The sequence below is a fragment of the Vigna angularis genome, chromosome 3 (assembly GCF_016808095.1).
Source record: "Vigna angularis cultivar LongXiaoDou No.4 chromosome 3, ASM1680809v1, whole genome shotgun sequence".
Classification (NCBI taxonomy): Eukaryota; Viridiplantae; Streptophyta; class Magnoliopsida; order Fabales; family Fabaceae; genus Vigna; species Vigna angularis.
In genome coordinates this window covers 1,042,343-1,067,029 of record NC_068972.1, presented here as the reverse complement: position 1 = coordinate 1,067,029, position 24,687 = coordinate 1,042,343, and the positions used below count along the sequence as shown (strand labels likewise).

The following is a 24,687-nucleotide window of genomic DNA, read 5'->3' as shown; positions in this document are numbered from 1 at the left end:
TTGATTTTTTTTTATGCATGGTAATTTTCATGACAACTTTCATATACTGGAATCTTATTCGAATTCGTTTTCGTATTTCTGTTTAAAAAAATATATTGATGTCTATTTTCATATGTGAAGGTAATATTTTCACTTGCAATCGATCGTGCACGTGTCATCTTTCACTTTGGACACATGTTAAAGGGTATTTTCTTACTCTACCCTTATAACTACTAAGAAGGCAAATATTAGCGTGGTTAAAACAAATTGGAAGATTATTGAGAATGAAATTGTGGCTAAATTTGTCATCTCCTAAAATTACTTGTAAATTAGTTGTTGATGAAAAAATTTAAAATAAAATATTTTTAGTGTAAATTATGTTAAATAAAATAAAATAATTATTAAAAAAAATTAATCAAATTATATTATAATAAAATAAAATTAATAGAAATTAAATTGAAATAGATTATAGGTGATTAGTTTAAATAAAAATAAGTAATGATTTCTATATATTGTTAATATTACTTTTGTTCGTGTCGATTAAAATTCATCTATAATATATGCCTTTTTTAATTATTATCATATCACATTTTTACTCTCTTAAAAATATCAACATTATGATAAAAACTATCTTAAAATTAAAAATGATTTATAATAAATTTTTAAAAAATTATTTATTTTCTTTTATAGCACCTGTGCTTTCACTTATATTTATAAAGATTTTTAATCTATTAAAATCAAGATGAAAAATAATAATTACAATTGGAACGAGGCAACGTAATTTAGAAGAATCATCATGATTGCTTCTTTTTGAATCACTCAACACTGCTTCCACCACACTCTCTTCTTCTGATTCCCAAACTCATTGAGTTAGGGTTTCCTCTGCGTTAATGGCTTCAAATTCGATCCATGGCAACGGCGTATCGGGATCGAAGCTCTGCATAAACGACGTTCTAAGGGACGACGAGCTCCGTTCCGTTCTGGGGCGGGTGGAGACTGAGAAGGACAAGGAAACCTTCGGTTTGGTCTGCAAGCGATGGCTTCGGTTGCAGAGCACCGAAAGGAAGAAGCTCGCAGCACGTGCCGGTCCCCACATGCTCCGAAAAATGGCCGATAGGTTCACACGCTTGGTCGAATTGGACCTTGCTCAGTCCGTTTCTCGTTCCTTTTACCCCGGCGTCACCGATTCCGACCTCGCCGTCATCGCTAATGGCTTCACTTGCTTGAAGATCCTCAATTTGTATAATTGCAAAGGTTCCTTTTTTCTCTCTTCTTCCTTGTTTTTCTCTGATTTGCCTTTCAAATCTTGATTTTCTCTACTCTGATTTACTACGATTGTTTATTGTTTTTCTATATTTTTCTGCTATGTTAACTTCCATGGACGGAGGACTAAAAACAAAGATTTGACATCACTTTTAAAGGGTGTCCTTTATTTAGTTAGTTGTTTTTACTAAGCTGGAGGGTTCAAGTTTTATGATTAACAGGGGCAATGTTGTTGTGTAATATGCAGGAATTACAGATGCTGGAATGAAAGCTATTGGTGAAGGTCTTTCCTTATTGGAGTCGTTGGATGTGTCTTACTGTAGAAAGCTGACCGACAAGGGATTTTCAGCCGTTGCCAAAGGCTGTTCTGGCTTGCGGATATTACACATGGCTGGTTGTAGATTTGTTACTGATGGTGTATTAGAAGCTCTCTCAAAAAACTGTCGTAGCTTAGAGGAGTTGGGATTGCAAGGGTGCACAAGTATCACTGACAATGGACTGATATACCTTGCAAGTGGGTGTCATCGGATCAGGTTTCTGGACATCAATAAATGCAGTAATGTCAGTGATGTTGGGGTTTCTAGTATTTCTAGGGCTTGTTCATCTTCACTCAAGACATTGAAACTCTTAGATTGCTACAAAATTGGGGATGAAACCATATTATCCCTGGCCGAATGCTGTCGTAATCTGGAGACTTTAATCGTTGGAGGTTGCCGGGATGTCTCTGCCGATGCCATAAAGTCGCTGGCTACTGCTTGTGGAAGCAGCCTTAAAAACTTAAGGATGGATTGGTGTCTAAACATTTCTGATTCCTCATTGAGATGTGTTTTAAGTCAATGCAGAAACCTTGAGGCACTGGACATTGGTTGCTGTGAAGAGTTGACTGATGCTTCTTTTCAGTTCATAAGCAATGAAGAGTCCGCCTTGAGTTTGAAGATTTTGAAGGTTGGTAATTGTCCAAAGATCACAGTCACAGGCATAGGCATTCTTGCGGGTAAATGCAGTTCTTTGCAATACTTGGACGTGAGGTCATGCCCTTACATTACGAAGGCTGGTCTCGACGAGGCTGGTTTCCATTTTCCCGAATCCTGCAAGATTAATTTTGATGGTAGCATCAGTGAGCCTGCTGTGCTTCTTTAATACCATAATAATTTCAAAGGATTGGTTTCACCGTTAGATCTTCATTCGTAAACTTATTGATAAGGCGTGCCTTTGTAAATTTGATGAGAATGTGATCTGCTCTGATGATGTTAGTTCTCTTGTGCAACCCATGTATCATGTAAGTGTACTAAAATGGTGTCCGATGTATCATATTTTATTAATCAGTTCGGTTGTAAATTTGAAGAGAACAATTGTTTTTGTCTTATTTTATTTCCGTTCTCCTGCCGTATAGAGATCTGCTCTTTTCGCATGATTGACACTGAATATGAGCTTAGAAACCCCGTTTTGTGTATTACAATTAGTACAATTCGATCCTTTTTATGAAATTTAGAAGAAAAAGTTAAAAGAGTTGTGGATTCTGGTAGTATCTGTAATCCACCACTTTTAAGTATCTGTAATCTACCTCTTGATAACTTGTTTTTGGTTGATTTGATTAATGGGAGTAAAAGATTATGCAATCAGCATCAGAGAAAATGGTGGGCTTTTGGTAGAAAGGAAAATGGTGTTTCAAGTCAAGAAGAGTCCTTTAATTAGTGGTGGAAAGATGAAGGATGGTCGTATGAAATCATTTGCAGAGATACTTTGATAGTGAAAAGGGGGAGACATTTCTTCTTGGTCAATGTTACCTTATTCCTGTCACTGCCAACATTTCTCCTGCTGCCTCTAACTCCATTATCCATTCTACTGCACTTTTTCAGTGAGAGAGGAAGAAGAAGAAAACTTCATTCTAATATTTCATTTATTCTAAAAACCTTATTATAGATTATACAAATCTTATTCTAAATATTATGTTCCAGAACATATTTCATATATTTTAAAAATTTATTATGAAAAGTTCATCTAAAAATTCATTTTATGTTTCGATTTTTTTTTTAATTTTATTTTAGAAATACTGTACTGAACATTTTAGAAAACTTTTCTTAACTCTTCCAGAACAAACGATTTGAAACTAAATTTAGAAAATGTAAAACATCACATTAAAAATTAGGAGGGTGCACTTAGAATTTATATTACTTCAAGATGAAAAGGGTACACGCTACCAATGTTTCAGGACTTTGTTACATATTCATTAACGAGGCCAAAATCTTTGACTGAAAACTTGCATTTTACGTTTATGAGTATTTATTTTAACATTTTGTTTAAGACACATGTGTCTTTCATTGGTTATCAATGTGTTTTAAATAAATTATATAAGAGTTAAATATATTTTTAATTTTTAGTAAAATTTAAAATAAATATTTTTTTGAAATTTTAAAATTTTAATTTAATTTAATTTTTCAACTTGTGAAATAAATTATTTAATTTTTTTAACCAAAATTTATTTAATAATATTGAATAAATTTAATAAAATTTAGTTAAAAAAACTAAATTTATTTATTTATAAAATTGGAAAATTAAATTAGATTAAAATTTAAAAAAAAGAAGCTAATTTTAATTTCAACTAAAACTTAAATGTGAAAAGTATATTTAACCCACTTTATAATTCATATAATTAATATGTACATACATAAACCATAAAAAAAAGTAATGATTATCGTTCATCTTGTTATAACAGATTTAGACTCCGTTATGAAAAAATACTCATTAAAAAGGTAGATATTAACTTGTTTATGAGTTAGTTTAATAAACAAGTGGTTTTGAATTTTTTTTTAATAATAAAAAACTTATGGTCAGTTTAAAATATATTTTATTAATTAAAGTAGGTTAAAATAGTTATAATTTGATTTTTTTAAGATGTGTAGGTTAGAACTTACTGTTCCTTCGCCAGATTATTAGAAGGATTAACTTGATTCCACTTGAATGATTTTGTTAGATATTTTACTAGTTTATTTATTTATTATTCTTTCTATTTCTGATTCTTTGACTTCCTAGGCTAAAAAAAATTCCCTAAGGTAAGGTTCTTAACAAGTAAAATGTAGTTTTTAGGGTTTCCCTGATGAAGACATTTATAATTGCATGGTAAGAAGTTATGAAATGAGTTGAGAAAAGTTCAATTTTCCACAACTTGAAGACATTTCATTACTATTTTTCTAATTCTTTATTGGCCAAAATGAGACGTTAGATGAGACCCACTAATTAACACAAAAACTAAAATAACAAAAAATGAGAAAGATCCTTTACCAAATTCAACGATAATAAAAGACTATAACTAGACAACTATTATTTTATTATTATTATTATTATTATTATTATTATTATTATTATTATTATCATTATTTATTATTATTATTATTTTTTGTTATTTAATATTATTATCATTATTATGATTACTATTACATTATTATCCATTTATTATACCTTCCAAACAAACCCTGCCATTTCTTTTATCTACGCTCCTTCCATCTCCGCCGTACCATGTCGGAAGCACCACCGTCTCAGACACCGCCTCAAGCCGCTGACGCACCTCCGCCGCCATACTGGTGCTATCACTGCGAGAAGCGCGTTTCCGTTGAAACGCCCGCCAATCTCCCCGACGTCGTCTGCGGAGAGTGCAAAAACGGCTTCGTGGAAACCATCCCCACGCCGTCGCGCTCGCGCACGCCCTCCGCCTCCTCCGATGACCCTTACTTTGGCTCGCAGTTCCTCCAGGTGCTTCGCCTCATCGCGCAATCTGCACGTGATGATGACGCGTCGCCGCCGCCGCCGCCGAGCCGTTCTCCGGAGAACGATTTCCTCAGGATCGAGCTGGGCGGCTGGGACAACGACGAGGAGAACGAAATCGAGAACGATGACGATAACGGTGACGAGGAGTTCGAGGAGCATGAGGAGGCGGAGGATCGCTCCGGCAACGAGGATCCGCACGGAGATGACGAGGATCTGAGAAGGAGAAGGCGCGAGCTGCTTCGTCTTCGGATTAGGGATTTGGCGACGCGCACGAGGAGCATGCGGAACCGGATCTTGGATTGGGCAGAAATTCTGATGGGCCTGGAGGACAATTCCATTGAGTTCCGCCTCAGGGTGCCGGAATCCGACCGCTACGTCGGGAATCCGGAGGATTACGTCGACGCGGCGGAGTACGAGGCGTTGCTGCAGACGCTGGCGGAGACCGACGGCGGAGGCAGGAGAGGAGCGCCGCCGGCGTCGAAGTCGGCGGTGGAAGCCTTGCCGACGGTGAAGATTGCGTCGGAGAGTGAAACTGTGGTGTGCGCTGTATGTAAGGATTTGCTGGGTGTTGGAGAGGCCGCTAAGAGGTTACCGTGCGGGCATCAGTATCATGGAGATTGCATTGTTCCTTGGTTGAGCTCTAGAAATTCTTGCCCTGTTTGCAGGTTTGAGCTTCCAACGGATGATAGGGAATATGAGGAAGAGAGAGTGGTTAATGCTGCTTCTTCGAATTCGAACGGAGCTTCGAGTTCCGGTGGAGGTGGAAGGACCATTGTTTGATTCCGCTTGGTATGTTCCGTTTTGCTCCGTTCTCTTCTGTCCTGCCATTTCTGTAATATATTTCGTGCTTTCTGAATTTCTTCTTTTTTGTTAGTGGATTTTCATCAAAGCTTGCACCATGTTATTATTTATTTGAAGCTTTTATTATGTAGTTGGCTTCTTAGCTATCGGATGCTAAGATACTTGTATATAGCACATTTGAATCAATGTGATCAGATCACACTACCTCAATCGAATTTGTACTTTCTCCCTGTTATGCATATTCCTTTTTGGTTGCTCGACTCAATCATGTCATATGTTCTGTTTGTTGAATAAGTATACATAACCCCGTGCATTTGTTTCTGTTTTTGGTTTTCCCTGAGATTATTGATATTCTTTATTTCCTCGAAGAAGAGATGTTGTTTAGGACTTGGGAGAGGGAAAGAAAGGAAGAGTGCAGAACAGAGCTTAAGGTAGCATCCATAAGTTTTTTTTTTGGTCACTGTTCAGTTCAGCAATGGAAGAAGCATTTGAGTACCAGTCTAATGTCCATTGTGTGAGTAACGTAAAGAGGCTACGAATATCACTTATTCGTTAAGGGAGGCATCCGAAAAGATTGAACTCTAAAGATTTACTCATGTGAATCAAGCTGGTAGCTTGAAGATGAAACTAACACTTCCGTTTCATTTCTCGAGCAATTTGATTAGCATGGGTTTTGTGAGTATCCGATTTCATTATTGTCCCTGCTCTGTTAAACTAGAATGAGAATCTTAATTTGAAACTTGTCTGTCGCACAAATACTCTAGTGGCCAGGAAAGAGGAACAACAGAAAGGCGCTGCCATTTTTCAAACAAAGAATGAGAGAAACTGGAACATGACTGCATTAATGGGCAGGAAAACATACGATATGAAACAGGAGATTAATTTTATAAACTAGTTGTACCACTTTGGTGGAGAATTTCGTGGTTCAGGATATTTTTCTATCTTTATAGGATGGAGCGATGTCTAAAGACGCTGCTCCTAGTATCTTTAGTTTTTCTTTTTTTTTTACCTAAAAAGGGAACAGGCATGACTCTGATAAGCTCTCTAGATAGACCAGATATTGTCTCTGCATTTTGGAAAAGGAGAGGTTTGAAACTGTTTCTACCATACTTTCTGTTCCTTTGCGACTCATCAACAGTGTTTGATTTGATTAAGGACTTCATCTTCGATTCTCCTATATAGTTACTTTGTCATCTTCTGTGACATGTATAGGCATTGTTCATCTCTATTCAGTAAGTCAATTGTCTAAACACGTTTCACTGATGAATGTTCCGTGAGTGCAAGCTGATGAACCTTATTTATATTTTCACAGTAGTCATAAGTTTTAGGTTGAGTTGAGAAATCATTGACTGCTTGGTCCTTTTGCTCCATCTCTTCTACATTTTATTCTCTATGTGAGATGCTTGTTTTCTTTTCTGTCTTGGGAAAATTTTCGAATGAAATAAATGACCGTGTTTGATTAAATAGGTTCAGATAAAATGATCATTAGCTTTGGCAAAGATAGTCATTGTGAATCTTTATAAGACTCTGATGGGAGATGTTAAGGCTGTGAGAAGTCCTACTTCAACACCATTTTCATATCCTTCAACTTCTGGAAACGAGATTATTAAATTTATGATAGTAGTCCTTGATTATGTTTATTTTATTTGGCGGACTTGTGCTGATGACGCGTCTAATTTTGAAGGATTAAATTGAGTTACCCCATAGGTGATATATAGTTATGGACAATGTTCTGTGGCTCAACGTTCAAAAATGTCCAAAAATGTCCACATAGAGAGTATGCTATAGAGAATTAGATTTAGCTTACCTGACAAAAATTGATGACGGTCGATTTTTGTTTTCATTGAAACTAAAGATGCCACACTTTGCTAAACAAAATACAAAGATGGTCAACCAAATTTTGTTTTTCTCTCTTGTTGCTGAATATATGTTTAATCATCTTTTTCAAACTAAGATTACCTTAAATCGCTTGATTTTCGATTTTGTGTCATAGTTAAACGATAGTTATAAAAACTGAAAACCTTAATATAATTAGAATAAAAATATACAGGGGATGTTTACAGCATCATCGTCTTTACTGTTTAGTTTGTGATTCAGCTTTATGTTTTTGTCAAGATAGCGTTCCCATCCTGAATATTCCGAGGTCCTCTTTGCAACATGATAATTGTTGCTGTTATTACCTTATCACAATCATGGACTGTCATGGCTCATAGTTGCTACCATCACTCTTTTGTCTTGTCCCCTCCTCTCATTTCTGCTACCACTTTTATTTATTCTAACAAAAATCAGTTTGGAATTACACCTATAAATTATAAATCATTTCTGCTACCACTTTTATTATATATTTTTAAACTTAAAACTTCATAATTTTACTGCTTCAAAAATTTAAAATTAAAAAGTGTATTAAAATTACATTGATCTCAATGTTATGTATTAGAAGACTTATTATCTCTTAATGACCTAGTTAGTTAAGGAAGCATATTAAATATTAGGTGGAATAGGAATATGATTGGGTTGAGAAATAAGGGAATGTGGAATCATTTAGAAAAATAACATCTGATTATAAGGGATCATATTACTCTTTACCAAAAACCTTAAAGCAATAAGTTAATGAGTCTTTCACTTTTATAAGGTGTTTTACTTTCTCATTTTTATCCAACATAGAATCTTAGATTTTCAACCGTTTCATCCATGATATATATTTAAGTGTGAAGGGTTAGTTTAATTTTTATTTCAGATAAAAATAGAGTTAAAGGAATTATAGAAGATCAGTATAATAAAAAAAATTATATCAATCATATTAAACATTATAACAATCATATTATATGAAAATTGTTTAATACCATTTTTAATTTTGTACGTTAAAGAATTTGAAGAAGAAATGCGAAAGCGACTTTCACAAAGTGTCACGTTGCCAAACAACTTCCATCCTTTCCCAAGCAACAGTGCAGGTTATGACTCAGTTCTGTCATAATTAGTTTTTGTAGGAAGTCATAATTAGTTATAAAGTTGATTAATAATAATAATAATAATAATGTGTTAAAAAATTGAGAACTAACAACTTAATAAAGGAATGAGTTGACTTATGGAACTAAACATATTTAATAAAATGGTTAAATATCTTTTATATCCTTAATTTTTTTTGTAAAATTAAAATTTATTTTTATTTCAAAATTTGATATAATTTGATTTCAATCTTTAAACATGAATAAATATAAATTTTTAATGTAAGGGTTAAACAAACTTTAAAATGAATAGATACAACTTTCTTAATTTAGTTGCGTTGAATTTTTTTATATATTAAACAACATTACACAAATCTTATTAAATAGTAAAAGGAATTAATGTTTAGAAATATGTTTAATCCTTAATAAAACTTAAAACTAAATAATCAATGAGTTGATTTATGAAAATGAAAATATTTTATAAAATTAATCAATCAAGCGATACATATAAAATGATGTAAAATGAAATCTTATAAGTCTTATCAATTGAACTCAAGAAAATACATACTAATTATATATTCAGGATAAGATTGATCTCTTGAGATAAATTAGAAATATAATAATACAAATATTAAAAAATAAATGAAAATAGGAATAAATATGTAATCTAGAATAAATTCACCAAATAATATAACAAAACCTAATAGAATTAAATAAAATCAAATAATAATCAATTAAGAAAATAAACATAAACACAATACAGAGATATGAACCTTAATTTTAACTTATAAGCTGACAAGGGTACTAAATTATAAGAATAACTTATCAAAATGCAGAAGCAAAAACTACTGACAGAGTTCTCTGATCAAGAAAATCATAAGTTTTCTACAACCTAATTTTGTTTGATTGATTTAGACTCAAAATTTATTTATTAAATGTTAAAAAATTTCAAAGAATAAACTTTTCTGTGTTCAACAAGCAAACCAAAAGAATAAAAACCACCAGTTTTTTTTTTTTAAAATCATATATATCATTAACAAAATTATGTAAAATCTTTGTACATCTTGAGAAGCTTTGCAACTTCACAGAATAAGTGAAGAAGCAGATGGGACAAACAATTTTACTGATGCAGTATTTTCCTCTAAGATTGAGAAACAGCCTGCTGAAGAGATTTGAGAGCTTTCTGATAATGAAAGAAACCCAAGAACCAGAAATCGAAATCATCTACTGTAACTATTTCTATGTACTTCTGCGAAGGCTTTTCCACATTCTGACTTTTGTTCACAGACTTTATCTTTGTAATGGGAATGGAGACCTGAAATGACAGAGTAAAACATCAGCAAAAAGTATGAAGAAAGATTGAAGAGATAGCTAGCAAAGAAAAATTGATTAAGAAATTCACCTTATAACGAACTCTGATATTTTCTCCATCTGGGGTTGTGACCCTGATGGATCTGTCACTGCAAAATGCAACTTTATCAGTGGATATGAAGAGAAGACCAGCCATAGGACCAGATGTGGTTGATAAGTAGCATTGTGATGCTTTCAACAGCTTCTCTCCTTCTGCAACACTAAACAGTTGCATGAACACTTTTTCTACTCCACCAACCTGAAGAATTCTTGCTCCCATACTCAATTTCCCTTTCACTGTATCTGTTATCTTTGGACCAAGCTTCACAGCTGTTACAATTACAACAGGTTTAACCAATCAATAAGAGCTTTGTTTTGTTGTGACAGAAATGTTTGCTGTGTCTTAAGGTTCTGTGCCAAATATTATGACAGAAATGTTTGCTGTGTCTTAAGGTTTTGTGCCAAACATTATGACAGAAATGTTTGCTGTGTCTTAAAGTTCTGTGCCAAACATGAAACAGTGCTTGTTCTATGTTTTGCAGTTGAGAAAAAGTGAGAATTGAACATAAGGTTTTAAAGATTACATACCATGTTCTCGGACTCTTTGCAAGAATCCAGATTTGTGATGTGTTCTACTTTGCTTTGATTTAGTGATAGACTTGGTGTATTTTCCACGAGCATCAGGCAAATAGTATCTCTTTGATGATTTCCCACCATGGTATGTGGAGGTGACAGAAATTCCATTAGCAAGCTCATGAATAAGTGTGGCCTTCATTTTTGTTGTTATCTTTTGGAAGTTAAATGCTCTTCTTGAGATAATATTCAAGAACTCTTAACAACTTTGGTTGATGAATCCTTGTATTTTAGAAGGGTATATAAATGGCCAAAAGGAAACAAGTTGACTCCTAACTTTTTGCTGGGTGAGTCAGATATGGATCATCATGAAGACTAAAAGGAAAAAAGTAATTCAAAATTTGAAGATTTGCATGTTCGGTTGCCCCCAGAAAAAAGAAAAAAAAAAGAAAGATATGTTTATTTTTATTAAAGATTAAAGGCAACTTTCTGATGTTCAAAGTATCCCTCTGTATTGATTCTGTTGAATGTCAATGTAAGATCTCTGAATATATAAAAACTTGAAACGTGATTGGACTTGAATAATTGGCTTTTAGCTCATTTGGATATTGATCAATCTAGGTTGGTCATTGGTTTGCATTATTTCTATATATTTCAAACTACACCTATGATTTTTCCAAGGTTTATAGACAGAACCTGTTGTTCTTGTTTCATGTTTCATGTATCTACAGAGATAATGTTGTCACGTTTACTATTTCTGGCTGGAAGTTTTGCCATGAAAATGGGGAAAGAGAATAAGAGAAAAATCCATCTACCCCATAAAAAGAAATTATAAGGTTCGAAATTAAAGCACAGGGCAATCTTTTTCTGATATCTTAGGAAAATAATAATAATAATAATAATAATAATAATAATAATAATAATAACTACCAACTGTTTAGCCTTTAGAAAAAGCGACCCTTTTGAAAATGGGTGGAGGAAAATAAAATATTTTGGTCTGCTGAGACAGTGCCACGTGCATGATGACAAAACACGTCAATTTCCACTTTAGTTTATTCAAAAATGCAAATGGAAAGGTGTCATTTAAGCTTTCTGAGCTGGAATTTCACCTTTCTGATGGCAGTCCTCTCTAAGTTTTACTATTATTAGATAAAGTAAAGAGAAGAAAACTTTGCACTTCCCACATTGTATTTAAATATATTTATTTTTCAGTCGTAAACGTGAGAACCTACATCAATTTAAGGTGCGTATTTTATGTCTGAGATGAAGCTGGTATTGAAAACTAATCTCAGCAAGGTTTTTGAGGAATTCTGGAATGAAGATCACAACTATCAAAATCAGATGGCTTTCTCTAATTTTTCAAGTCATGTCATATATGCATATGAATAGAGGAGCATCCTTCAAGAGGATGAAAAATCATTTTTGAGCTAGTGAAGTTTAACTAATAAAATACATAAGCACTATTCAGTAATGAAAGTGGCTACTGTGCTTTATCAAGTGGGTGAAAAGACTCATAAAGTGAGTTAGCTAGATGTCAGTGCCATGTTAAATTCTAAAAGAAAAAGAATGGTACATGACATAGACAAATCATTTAGGTCAGATATATGTATTGATGTATTACAATTTTAAGTCAATTAAAAACAAATTATACATATATATATGATTTGAGTCTAAAAACTTTAAAATAATTTAAAACTTCAAAATATTAAGTTTATGTTTACATGGTGTTTAACTTATCATTGTTATCTAATACCTAAACTTAGACTTATATTTATATTATTTTCAAACATTAAGGAAAAGTAGGAGTGTCTAAGGTTAGAGATGGACATCATGTGCTAGAAACAATAGAAGAAGACATACTTCAATGTTTTGTGGAAAAGGATATTATGGCCAAATCATTCCCACATCACCCCATGTCCCACACGGAAAGCTCAGTCTGCAAGTTCCTTCTGTCATCATAATATTTTGTATATTGAAAAGGAAAAGAACATCATTTCTTGTTACCTAATAAGAGGTATTTATGTTGTGTTGTGGCCCTGAAATTTGAGGAAAAAGATTCAGTTTATTATACCAGAATGTTGTTTAAATTGTTGTGGTTCTGATTTATGACGATTCATTGTGTGTGTAAAGTTTGTGCATGTTGTCAAGTGGTGTGACTGATATTAAGAACAGCATAGTTGTGAAGTGGGTACCAACTAATGGTTTACAGGTATAAGAAGTTATCATTGATTTTGTAAGACTCTTATCATGTGCCCACAAAACTAACTTTTGTACCTAACACACCCTTTTCAGTAACAATTTGTAGAACAATCCACAGCATGCTTTGATTTGATCCACTTGTTACACATGACCTTAGGAGCATGCCTTGATTTGATCCACTTGTTATACACATGGCCTTAGGATGTAGAAATATTTATATTTCAAATTCTATCTCTTGGATTACAATTTTATGCATTAGATAGATATTGTAAGTTATGGAAACATGAAGAAAGGAGTATTTTAACTGTTTTTTATTGTATTAAATTTTGATTCCTAAATAATGTTACTACACCGTATACTCGTAAGAATACTGAAATCACCTTAAACATAATTTATAATCAAGTTTATTAGTAAGTCTTATTTATTAGGTATTTAGTTGTGATTAAAACTTTGCTAATCATAAGTTTATCTCGAAACCTATAAGTCTGAGATAAGGAAGTAAGTGATTATATTTATTGCGAATTTAAAATTTTATTGTAATATCCGATTAATTAGATTGTTGACTTGATATCAGAATACCTTTGATAGATATCCGTCAGTGTGAAGGTTAGATAATTATTCTTAATCCTACACCTGAAACAGTTAAATTATTGGACAAGTTTTTAATTTTTAATTTTAGGATTTTGACTCTCTTAGTTGAGGGGGAAAAAAAAGTTGAAAATTTAAATCTTAGGACTAATTCTAATTTTTTCTACTAATACTCATGAATAAAAGTATTAAGTGTTTTTTACATTTAGAAGGTAATCTTCGTCATAATTTTTATTAGAAAAAGTGCTAAATATAATATGGATTCTTATTTTAAGCTAAAACCATTGGAATATCACACCATAACATGCTTACTAAATAAGCTACAATCCAAAAAGTTAGGTAAAAGGAACAATGGACAAACAAAGTGGGGAAACTTAGGCTTTATAGTATGGAAGTCCCAAATCATTCTGTTGAAATATAATTACTCAATGCGTGTAATTTAATTATTTAGTTAACTTAATTACTAAAATAAATATTTATTAAGCCAATAAAAACATTTTTTAAAATTTGGTATCTCAACATTTTATAGAAATTATCAATATATATATATATATATATATATATATATATATAGTATTTATAATATTAGCAAACTTCAATATACAAAATGGACATATTTTATCTTATTAGCAAACTTCAATATACAAAGTCATGGTTTCTGAAAATTTGTCAAAAAAACTATAGTGTATAACAAGTCCTTCTGTACAAGAACTAAGGTTATCAAAACTACCAAAATTAAAAGATAAGATATAAGCAACATTAAAGAATTAAATTGAACAAAATCTAGTCCACTATTTGAGAATTTCATTTGTTTAACTTAGAGTTTATGATATGTATCATAAAAAATAGACCTATAATGAAGTATCTATTTTTTTTTTCAAAAATTATTTCTAATACATCAAGTAATCCAGGGAAATTTACAAATAAAGTGAAAATTTATATAATAATTATAAAAATGAGTAGATTCTTAAAAGAAAAGGTACTTTTGTGTGTAGGTAATATTTGAAAACACAACTTCAAAATAGAAATTGTTGATTCAAGCACAACTTTGCATTCATCCAAGTTCTTTTACAACTTCAGAAGAAATTGTGATTGCATTCAAAAGTTTTTATTTTTGTTAATATCAGTTTTTCTTCCATTTATTATTTCTGATTTTTGTTACAGAAGTAATGTTATGAGTGATGATTCTTATTTATTTATTTTTTCCTCCAAGCATAATAATTCTCTCAGGCTTGCTTTTTTGCAGGATACAAAACATAATCACGATATACATGAATGGCTTGTTTAAAATGTAACAAAGAAGTTAAAACTAAATCAATGTCTAATTTAGTCTGAAATTCATACAATTTGGCAGCTAGCAGTTTTGTTCCATCTTTTTCAATGTGTTTTCTCTTTAATTTCAACTCCTATACTGTAATCTTCCTTCACTGGTTTCTAACATACCACATCCATTCACTGTGATTGAAGATCAAATGTAAGAGGAATATTTACAATGAACTGAAATCTCTTTTATCAGAGATAAAACTCAGTATCTTCGATCATAACTGCCAAACTTTTGTTTGTTTCTTTGAGTTCAGATTCTGGATTTTGCTAGCCAGTATAGTTAAGCCTGAGAAACTGCCTCCTGAAGATATTGGAAAGTCTTGTGATACTTTAAGACACCCATCAACCAGAATTCAAAGTTGTCTTCTGTGACAATCTCAATGTACTTCTGTCTTGGCTTCTGCATATTTTCAGTTTGGTTCATGGATTTGATCTTCTTCAATGGAATAACAACCTTATAACGGATCCTCAACATGTTACCATTCTGAGTAAAAACTTTCACTGTTCTCTCACTGCAAAAGGCAACCTTGTAGGTGGAGATGAATAGAAAACCTGCTAGAGGACCAGATGTGGTAGACAGATAACAGTGAGAAACTTTCAAAAGCTTTTCTCCTTCTTCCGTAGTAAAAAATTGCTGAAACACTTTTTCGACTCCTCCAACTCGAAGAATGCGAGCCCCTAAGCTTATCTTTCTCTTCACAGTTTCAGATATATTTGTCCTCAGTCTCACTGCAGTTTCATAGATAAACAGAATTAGATCGGCTCACCATGCTAAAAAATTTGAGATATTCATATGAATACATTTGAAAAAAGAAAAAAACTTACTTTGCTTTGATGTTGAAGTTGAACATTGACATTGAGTTGCAGGACCAGTTAATCTGTTAACTGGCTTTTGAAGCTGACCATGTGTTACTGAAGTTCCAACAACTAGCTGACGCAGAAGTGATGAAGTCTGCATGTTTGATGACTGATAATTAAGGTTTCTGTTGTGTAATTGAAAGAATCAACAGCAGAAGGTGAAGAAAATGGTTGAACTTCTAAAGGTTGCTATTGGTTTTGATGATTTTCTTGTGTTGCAAAGAGCTATTTAAAGGGATGAAAACTTGAACATTTTTTCCTTTTGGAAGGATGACTCAACCTTAGATCATCAACCACGTTTCTGATTGATATCAACGCACTGACACAGTGGCATGGAAGAAAGTTCTTACAGATAATATTTTGACGTCATGGATTGTTTGGCTACTTTTAGAAAGTAAGAAGATTGTGCATCAGCATTCAAATTAGCTTTTTCAAAACTAAAAAAATCCTTGAAAGGTTGTTTTAAGAGGATACCATCATGTATCTTCAGGAGCAAGGCTGCATGGTGATTGATGGAAGTAAATAAATAAGAGTCACATAAACCATTGGAGCCATGCACTTAAAGCAATTAAACTGTAAAAGGTTGTTTCATGAAATACACCAACTAGTTGCAATACTTTTAGTTACATCAACTTGCATCACTAAGGCCATTTCAGCCTTGCCTTTTGCTGCTGTTCTTACCTCAAATTGAGACCTGGTTTTCATCCCACTTCCAGGTTGAGGTAATGTCTGCTTTGAAGCTCAGAGTTACATTCAAGGAAATGTTTTGAAGGATTCATTGTGGAGATATTATATGTATGTAACATGAATAACACCACTTTTCGAAACATTGAGTTATAAGTCTTTTTTTATACGATGTTTTGTTGGAAATCTAAGTGTGAGTCCAAATCTTACATTGAATAGAAATGAGAAAGTAGAACATTATATAAAGGGTGAAAGAGTTATTAACCTGTTGCCTTAAGATTTTCGGTAGAGAGTGTCAATCCCTTATATGGTTGGACTCAGATTTTATTAGTGTTTGTTTCATTATTCTTTCAATATGAAACTTAGATCATTCCAGATTTCCACTGTTGGAACATGTTCTTAAGTCTATCTCATTGCCTATGTGAACCTTTTGCAATTAATGTAAAATATCATAATTTTTTCTGTTTCTAACAGGATGTTGAATGAGATACTAGATTCATGAAAGAATAATGCTAAAATAATGTTAAGACTTTATGAAAAGTTCCAAGTTGGGTATTGCATAGGGTGCATATAGTGTGCACAAAGTAGGCACTAGCTAGACAAGCTGACATATATGCTGACATGGAGACAACACAAAAATCTCTTTCTTTTTTAAGGGAAAGGGATCATTCCATTCCCCAGATGTAGATTATGCTTTATCTTATTTTCAGTGATTGACTTACCTTTGAAGAAATTGATGTCATTAGTCTAAAATCTCGCTCTGATGCCTTTGGGGGTTTGAATCTAAACTTCAAACTGAGGCAGTCATTAACGAAGCCATCAGTGCTTTTTGTTGAATCAAAATATATCCATGCATAAAGTGAGAATGCTGACAGGGCTATGACTGAAGGGATGATTAAAAGAAAAAATAGTAAATCTATATGGAATGTGAAATTGTTTAATGTTTAAATCAGAAATGAAAAGCATATGTAACAGCACGTTGGCTTTGAAAGTCTTGTATCAGAAGAGTTTTTGACATTCTCATAGTTTAATAACAAGCATTTGCAGAAATTGTTTAATGTGTAAAGGTGATATGTATGTACTATATATATATATATATATATATATATATATATATATATATATATATATATATATGTTTATATATCCAAGTTTATAATATAGAAGTTTCTTCTTTGTTTTCTGTTTGAGTAATGCTTGTGACACCATTGACATTATATTTTTATTATTTATTTTACTGTATCTTTAACTAATTTGTTTTTATACCTTTTTGGATCATAAATATTTGTATATATATGTGTGTATATATATATATATACATATATATATATATATATATATTCAATCAACTTTATTATATTTTGTAATATTACATTATTATTTATTTTAAGAAAAAATAGAATATTTAAAACTTCAAAAGTCTCCATTTCTATGAGAACAATATACAATAAAAATGAATGCTGAAAAGGTCAGAAGAAATATTGAATTAAGTATGAGATTCTTTTAGTAATAGAAGAAAGGAGAAAGGAATGCTCCTTATAATACTTATTAAAGTTTGGATATGAAAAGTCTTTCCAGTTACTAAAAGAAAAGAATAAATATGAGTAACTTGTAGCTACAGCTCTTGTTAATGTTCTTTTGGAACAATTATTTAACACCAATCCAAAAATATGTTTAAAATATTTGAAATTTGACAGGACGAGGAAAGTTATTTTTCATACATACTGTTCCAGTAAAAAGCTAAGTTAATATATGCTTTTTTGTTTATAATTAAAGTGGCACCTATTATCTTTTAAATAAGATGATAATATTTCAATTATTAAATATAAATACAAAAAAATAATAAAATATAAACTCTTCTATGTTTTGCTCTTACATATAATTATCTTACACAACTCATTCTTAAAATGGTATAATGATCAATAACTTTGTAATTAAGACCATACGTTACAATTACACAAAAGTTCATAATAAATAATTATATTAAATATATAAGTATCTCTATGATATTAAAGAATGTCCTATGTATTACATTGTTTTGGACTTAGACTAGTTTGTCAGACTCAATTAATCATTGTCTAAATATAGTCACCTCTTATCAAAATCTTAAGCTTTAACACTTATGCTTTTTTCTAATTATATATTGTTTAAAATTTACATTTCTCTTCTATGTGGAACCCAAATTCATGAAAGAGTTACAAAGAACAAGTTAAATAATAAATTTAAAAAAATTCAAAACCTCATTGCATTAATGTTTTGAACAAATACATTGATAAAGAAGTTCAACTACCTGGATTTTATTGAAGGAATGGAAACTGGAAAATGAATCCCGACCCTTTGGTGTGATGACTCAACCTTAGATCATAAGATAAAGTTGGACAAAGTAAAGAAAAGTCTATAAAAAATGACCTATACTTGCCATTCTTAACCTAAAATATATTGTTTTTTGCTATCTCGGTCACGAAGGTTGACTGAAGATACCAAATTTATTGATTATGTTGTAAATTGATTCGTGCACAATCCAAGTGAAGTTCACATGACTGATGTTCTTCTTGGGAATTTATAGTATTTGAAGTCAGAACGTGCAAAGTTATACTAATAGAATTAATTCATTGATTGACAATGTAAGATTTTTTACAATCACTGTACATAATCGTTAAACTCCTGAATAGTTATACATAAATTTGACTAAAAGCTTATAAATCAATGTGTAATTGAGCCTCAAATTTCTCTCTGTTTTTCCTTCACTCTACTAAAAGTTTGTCCCTTCCGCAACAAATGATGTTGAATTCTTGGATTCACAATGAGATTTGTTGGCATCCAAGTCTGCATCTCATGAACCACATCCATTCCTTATTTACAATGAACTGAAATCCCTTTTACCAAACCACAACATTTTCAATGACAGCATTCAAATTCTAGTAGCTTTCATCTTTTGTGTCTGTTTGTCCTCTTAACATGAATCTTCGACTTTGAAAAGTGGATTTTGCTACTCAGCTCACTAAGCTTGTGAAAGGGCCTGCTCAAGATATTTGAAGGTTTTCTGGTATTTTAAGACACCCATAAACCAGAAATCAAAGTTGTCTTCCGTGACAATCTCTATGTACTTCTGGGTTGGCTTCTGAACATTTTTACTTTGATTCACACACTTTATCTTCTTCAGTGGAATGGCAACCTGCACATTTCCAAATATACTTCAGAACTTCAACGAATCTTGGATAAGGAGGAACAGAGTAATTTGAAGATGGCTATGATAAAGTTATTCAAGGAGAAGAAATCAGGAGGTAAAATGAATAAATCTTTTGTAAGTCAAAAAATCAACTCGTGCATTTTTACTCGAAGAAGTTAGTCAGAGAACTACCAACAGAAGGTTAAATTGCAAAAGATTGCTTTGAAGTTTGTCACTAACCTTATAACGGATCCTCAACATATGGCCTGTTTGAGTGAAAACTTTCATTGATCTCTCACTACAGAATGCAACTTTGTCTGTGGATATGAAAAGAAAACCTGCTAAAGGACCAGAAGTGGTGGACAGATAACACTCTGAAGCTTTCAAAAGCCTTTCTCCTTCTCTCACACTAAAAAACTGCTTATACACGTTTTCCACTCCCCCCACTCGAAGAATATGAGCCCCTAGGCTTAACTTTCTCATAACAGTTTTTGATATATCTGTCCTCAATCTCACTGCAATATTACATAAACAGAATCAGTTCCATCCACCAAGCTAAACAATCTCAGGTATATATGTAAACAAGTCTTAACAAAGTTAGATGTTTGTCAGTAAAGAAGAAAAATTTACTTTGTTTTGATGTTTTGGTTGAACGTTGGCATTGAGTGGCAGGACCAGGCAAGTATCTGTTAACCGGCTTTTGAATTTGATCATAAGTTGCTGAGATGGCTGGAGTTCCAACAACTAGGTTATGAAGAAGTGAGGTCTGCATGTTTGTTGATTAGTGTTACCAGATTTGGCCTAACAGTCTCCAAGGTGATAGCAGTTTGATAGCAGTTTCTGCTGTATCAGAGAAACCAGGGTGAAAGAAGCTCTGGTAGATTTGTAAGGAAGATATGTTACTTGGGTTGATGGTTCCCTCTTATTCTGAAGAGTATTTAAGGAGATGAAAACTAGGAGGTGAATCTCACCTTTGGGGGGATGACTCAACCTTAGATGACCAATTGATGGCATGACAACTTAAAGGGAAAGTTATTCAAGAGAATATTTTGATGCATGGATTGTTTGGCTGCTTTTAGGAAAAAGTAGCACAGCAAGTCAACCTTTTCAAAATTAAAAAAGGAACCTTAAAGATTAATTCTAAGAGGCTTAGAGAAAGGTTTGTATACCTTCAAGAGCAAGGTTCCATGGTGATTGATCCAAGTAAGGAAATAAAAGCATTCCTGCTTATAGCATGTTGCCAAATGTTATCACACAAACCAATCTATAACTGCACTGTTTTGGAAACATGTTTGGAAATCAAGCAAGAAAAAGTAAATGATGAATACACACCTCATGTGAGGATGTGTCACCAGAGCTTTATGAGTTGGCATTTGAACTTTCTGATGGCATATTCTCTTGTGAGGAAAAAGTAAAGAGATGATGAAGTTTATCGGTTGAACTACCTGATTTATACCATCTATTGCAGTTAACAGATACGCTTAATTAACATATTCCTTTGTCTAACACAGGTCAAGATCGAACTAAATTCATGAAATCTCAATGCTAAAATATTGTTTAAGACTTTTTGTGAATTTCAAGATGGCACTTGCATGGATTTTAAGATTCACGTACACCCTTCAACAGTAAGCATTAGGCAAGGTGATTGGACATGTGCCAACATGTGATGTGGGAGACAACAGAATCAGCAGAATCTTTGTTGCTTTTTCTCAAGGGAAAAAAAGGGGACCATTCTCTGTATATAGTTATATCCCTTTATCTTGTTTTTGAGTGATTGACTCATCATTGAAGAAATTGATATCATCAGCAACTAAAAGCATTGTGCCCATGCTCTCACGTGGTTTGAGACCAAACTAAATCTCAGACAGTCATTTACGAAGCCATCAGCTTTTCTTGTTGGGTCAGGTGCATATATCATAAAGTGAGCTTGCTGACAGGGATGTGATTATGGTTAGGGATAAATAATGTAAAAGAACATAACAAAGGAACGTGGAATTTTTTATGACAGAAATGGAAAGTAATCTGCAGCCGCATGTTGGCTTTGAAAGTCATGTGCTTAGGAACAGTAAGGAAATAGAGAAGAATGTTCGACATACTTCAAAGCTTTGTGGAAAAGCGAATGGCTAAAATCATCTTCTTCAACTGCTTCTATTACACTTGCTAAAGAGGAATTAAAGTTTTGTGCTTTGAAATTTGGAAGGAATGATCAAATTCAATGAATTGATATATACATATATTATCTTTGCATCATTATCTAGTACTTTCCAGTTTCAGTTGCTGGCGTTGTCAAATGGGTACCTACAAATGGTTTACATGTATAAGAAATTGCAGAGAATCGACCATGTTCTAGAGCTTACTTTCTTTTGCTTGAGAAAAATTGACTCCACTGAAAATTGCAAAAAAGGATGGAGAATTGTCCTTTTTCTTGAGAGTTCGATTGTAGTATTCTTTAAGTTTAAGGAGTTTTACGTCTTCAATGCATTACGTCTTTAAGTTCAAATTTGACTTATGAACTGGATTAAAACAATACAAACTCTAATGCAACTTTGTAAAGAGGTTCTGAAAATATTTACATGATCAATTTAGAAATGATTGAACAAAAAATGTTCTAAAGTCGATCCTTAACTAGTTAGCATTAAAAGCCAGTCATGCGGCTTGTCTTCTACAATAGAGAAGCACCAAAGATGAACTTTTGTATTCCTAACTTGAGTCAACAATATGCTAGCAACCAATTCTACAATTCAAATGGCACCTTCATTTGCTGTCACAGACTAATTTGATGCATCCAACACAATGGATAAAACGATGAAGTTGGTTTTATCAAAGACAAAGTCCAATATCTTCAATAGTAACTGTCATTTATCATGTTTTTTAGCAGCTCTGGTATATCAACATGAAGCTTCAACCTCAAACAGTGGTTGTTACCACTCAACCAAGAAGAATGTCTGCTGAAGATATTTCATAGTTTTTGGATATTTCAGGATACCTATAAACCAAAAGTCAAAATTTTCAGGCCTTGGTTCATACTCTTGATAAAATATATTGGACAGATAACACTTGGAAGCTTTCAATAGCCTCTCTCTCCATCTCACTGAAAAAGTGCTTAAACACTCTCTCCAGTATGCCCTCTTGAAAATTATGAGCCGCTAAGCTTAACATGTTTGCCCCAGTCTCACTGCAATTTCAGTGTTAGGTAAACCTTAAACCCTAAACACACTGATCAAGTAAAGCCAGTTCAACAGATAAACTGAAGGAAGGAGAAAAATACTTACACTCTCAAAAAACCACAGTCCTTGAATGAAAATCAGGCACGGTTTTCATAAATCCTTCACATGGAAAGATGTTTTTGGACTCCTTGTGAAAGACTATGTCCCTTATAGTATTGAAAATTAGATCTTGATAAGGAAATGAAAAGAAATTTTTACTTTGCATTGAAATTGTGGTTGAGTAGTTACATTGAGTGGTAGGATCAGACAAAATATATGTTAACGGACTTTTGAAGCTGATGATTTTGTGTGATGACTCAACCTCGGATCATCAGCAACCTTGATTGGTAAAAAGAGGTCCTGACAGGATAACCTGAACGACAGCTAGTTAAGATAATATTCTGGACTGTTTGGTTGCTTTTTCCTCTTAAAAAACAATACCAGTGTCCAGACAAATGTTTTTATATCTTCGGAAGCATGATTCCACAGTGACAGATGGAAGGAAACAAATCTTGTATATTAATATATTGCAAAATTGTCACCCAAACCAAGGGAGAGCCATATTGTTTTGGAAATTAAACCAGAAAATAAATACAAGTTGAATCTTAGTGCTTTTTTCTGGATTTAGAGAATAATAACATGTAATATCATGTCATAAAGTGAGCTTGCTGAGAAGTCACGTGGTGACAGTGGTAAAGATGAGTGTTTAATATAATTAATGATCTGTGGAAAAGAAGATTGGCAAATTCTTCATCACTGTGGTAGTTGTACAGTTTCATGGGGATATCAAAGAACAGTTTGCAGTTATAAGTTAACTTTATGAAAGATACTTTATACCCTTCGTTACATCATTCACTTAAAGTAACTTTAATATTAAAGAAATCCTGTGTCACCAACTGTTAAAGATTGTCACAATTCATCAAACAAGATATAAAATCTAATTTTGAATAAACTAACGAACTCAACAAATTAAGCTTCAAATCAACCTTAAAAAATGGACTTAGGAAATTCAATTAGATATGCTTCAAATGAACCAAAAATATAATTCTTTTAGTCAAACTAACTCCAACAGCTTCTACCAACTAATAAGCAACCCACACAACCGGAAAATATAATAATCTTAAAATTTTAAATAATAAATGAACTTAACAAATTATTACTTTTGAACAAATCAATAACTATTAAACAATTACATGGAAACAAGGGTAATAAAAGAAGCTAACAAATTGATTATTTTTTAATCAATCAATAATTAATTAAACAATTACATAAAAAGGGCCAAACATCTGCTAGCAATACTCTTAAACTAAAATTGCAGGACTTTACCCCTAAGGGAGTCCTTCCAGAAATTCTCGAAGGCCTAGGCTGAACCCAGGCCTAAGAGGGGGTTTGGAAATAGTTTTCAACCAGCAATAGACGCGCCTCGGTTAGAACCTCACTAGCTACGTCATTGCCCCAAGCGCAAAGATGCTTTACTAAGAAAAATGCAAACTCGTTTTAATGTAGTTTCTGTCAGTTTCAATTTTTGTCTTAATCCATGTGGGACTTGAGCCATTGCTAACTTCAAGTCTGTAGAATCACTTGAAGATGTTTGATGATTAACGATGTTTCTTCTTATCAAAGGGAAAAGCAGAAGCTGATGAAGATGAGAAAAACAACACAATCTCTTGCTTTTTTCCTCAATATGATTCACTTATTTTCAAATGATTAATTGCATATTCTGCAATTGTATATTCTGCAACATTAAAACTTTTTTAAAATTTTGTTTTAGATGATTCAACCCATTGAATTCACCCATTATAGATGGGCTGGGCTAAATTTACAATTTATAAGCTCATCTAATAGGATTGTTTCTTCATCTACTTTGCTTTTTTCTTCCTACACCCCAATACAATATATAAATCCAAAATTATTTCTCATTAAAATTACAATAAAAAGTTAAAAATTACCTCTGCACCTTATTTTTTAATACATTCAGAATATA

At 32.5% G+C, this 24,687-nt stretch overlaps 5 protein-coding genes and 1 non-coding gene across 11 annotated transcripts; 2 read left to right on the top strand and 4 right to left on the bottom strand.

The window, feature by feature from the left end:
- Window positions 1–747: 747 nt before the first annotated feature.
- Window positions 748–2,634, top strand: LOC108324894 (F-box/LRR-repeat protein 4). Its single transcript, XM_017557833.2, has 2 exons — window positions 748–1,233; window positions 1,490–2,634. Exons 1-2 carry the CDS (start codon window positions 870–872, stop codon window positions 2,380–2,382), a joined length of 1,257 nt encoding a protein of 418 aa, XP_017413322.1. The 5' UTR covers window positions 748–869; the 3' UTR covers window positions 2,383–2,634.
- A 2,063-nt stretch (window positions 2,635–4,697) lies between these two features.
- LOC108324090 (E3 ubiquitin-protein ligase CIP8) lies at window positions 4,698–10,661 on the top strand. Of its 6 annotated transcripts, XR_008247761.1 has the most exons (3): window positions 4,698–5,796; window positions 6,181–6,483; window positions 6,573–6,969. XR_008247761.1 is itself a non-coding variant. In XM_052874747.1 (2 exons), exon 1 carries the CDS (start codon window positions 4,759–4,761, stop codon window positions 5,785–5,787), a length of 1,029 nt encoding a protein of 342 aa, XP_052730707.1. In that variant the 5' UTR covers window positions 4,698–4,758; the 3' UTR covers window positions 5,788–5,796; window positions 10,646–10,661. The 6 variants fall into 6 exon arrangements, 5 of the variants coding, with proteins under 5 accessions (XP_052730707.1, XP_052730706.1, XP_052730705.1 ...); XM_052874747.1 differs by lacking the exons at window positions 6,181–6,483; window positions 6,573–6,969 and adding an exon at window positions 10,646–10,661; XM_052874746.1 differs by lacking the exons at window positions 6,181–6,483; window positions 6,573–6,969 and adding an exon at window positions 7,276–7,291.
- Window positions 9,746–11,075, bottom strand: LOC108325524 (GEM-like protein 4). Its single transcript, XM_017558607.2, has 3 exons — window positions 10,692–11,075; window positions 10,156–10,433; window positions 9,746–10,068 (listed from the first exon to the last, which is right to left on the bottom strand). The coding sequence occupies exons 1-3, from the start codon at window positions 10,876–10,878 to the stop codon at window positions 9,895–9,897; spliced, it is 639 nt and encodes a 212-aa protein (XP_017414096.1). The 5' UTR covers window positions 10,879–11,075; the 3' UTR covers window positions 9,746–9,894.
- Window positions 11,076–14,766: 3,691 nt separating this feature from the next.
- LOC108325589 (GEM-like protein 4) lies at window positions 14,767–16,175 on the bottom strand. The gene is made up of 2 exons (XM_017558686.2): window positions 15,612–16,175; window positions 14,767–15,515 (listed from the first exon to the last, which is right to left on the bottom strand). The coding sequence occupies exons 1-2, from the start codon at window positions 15,742–15,744 to the stop codon at window positions 15,067–15,069; spliced, it is 582 nt and encodes a 193-aa protein (XP_017414175.1). The 5' UTR covers window positions 15,745–16,175; the 3' UTR covers window positions 14,767–15,066.
- Window positions 16,176–18,927: 2,752 nt separating this feature from the next.
- Window positions 18,928–21,228, bottom strand: LOC108325487 (GEM-like protein 4). Its single transcript, XM_017558567.2, has 3 exons — window positions 20,128–21,228; window positions 19,738–20,012; window positions 18,928–19,503 (listed from the first exon to the last, which is right to left on the bottom strand). Exons 1-3 carry the CDS (start codon window positions 20,267–20,269, stop codon window positions 19,330–19,332), a joined length of 591 nt encoding a protein of 196 aa, XP_017414056.1. The 5' UTR covers window positions 20,270–21,228; the 3' UTR covers window positions 18,928–19,329.
- A 2,793-nt stretch (window positions 21,229–24,021) lies between these two features.
- Window positions 24,022–24,172, bottom strand: LOC128196047 (U4 spliceosomal RNA). Its single transcript, XR_008248147.1, has one exon. It is a non-coding gene; the product is annotated as a U4 spliceosomal RNA (small nuclear RNA).
- Between the last annotated feature and the right edge of the window lie 515 nt (window positions 24,173–24,687).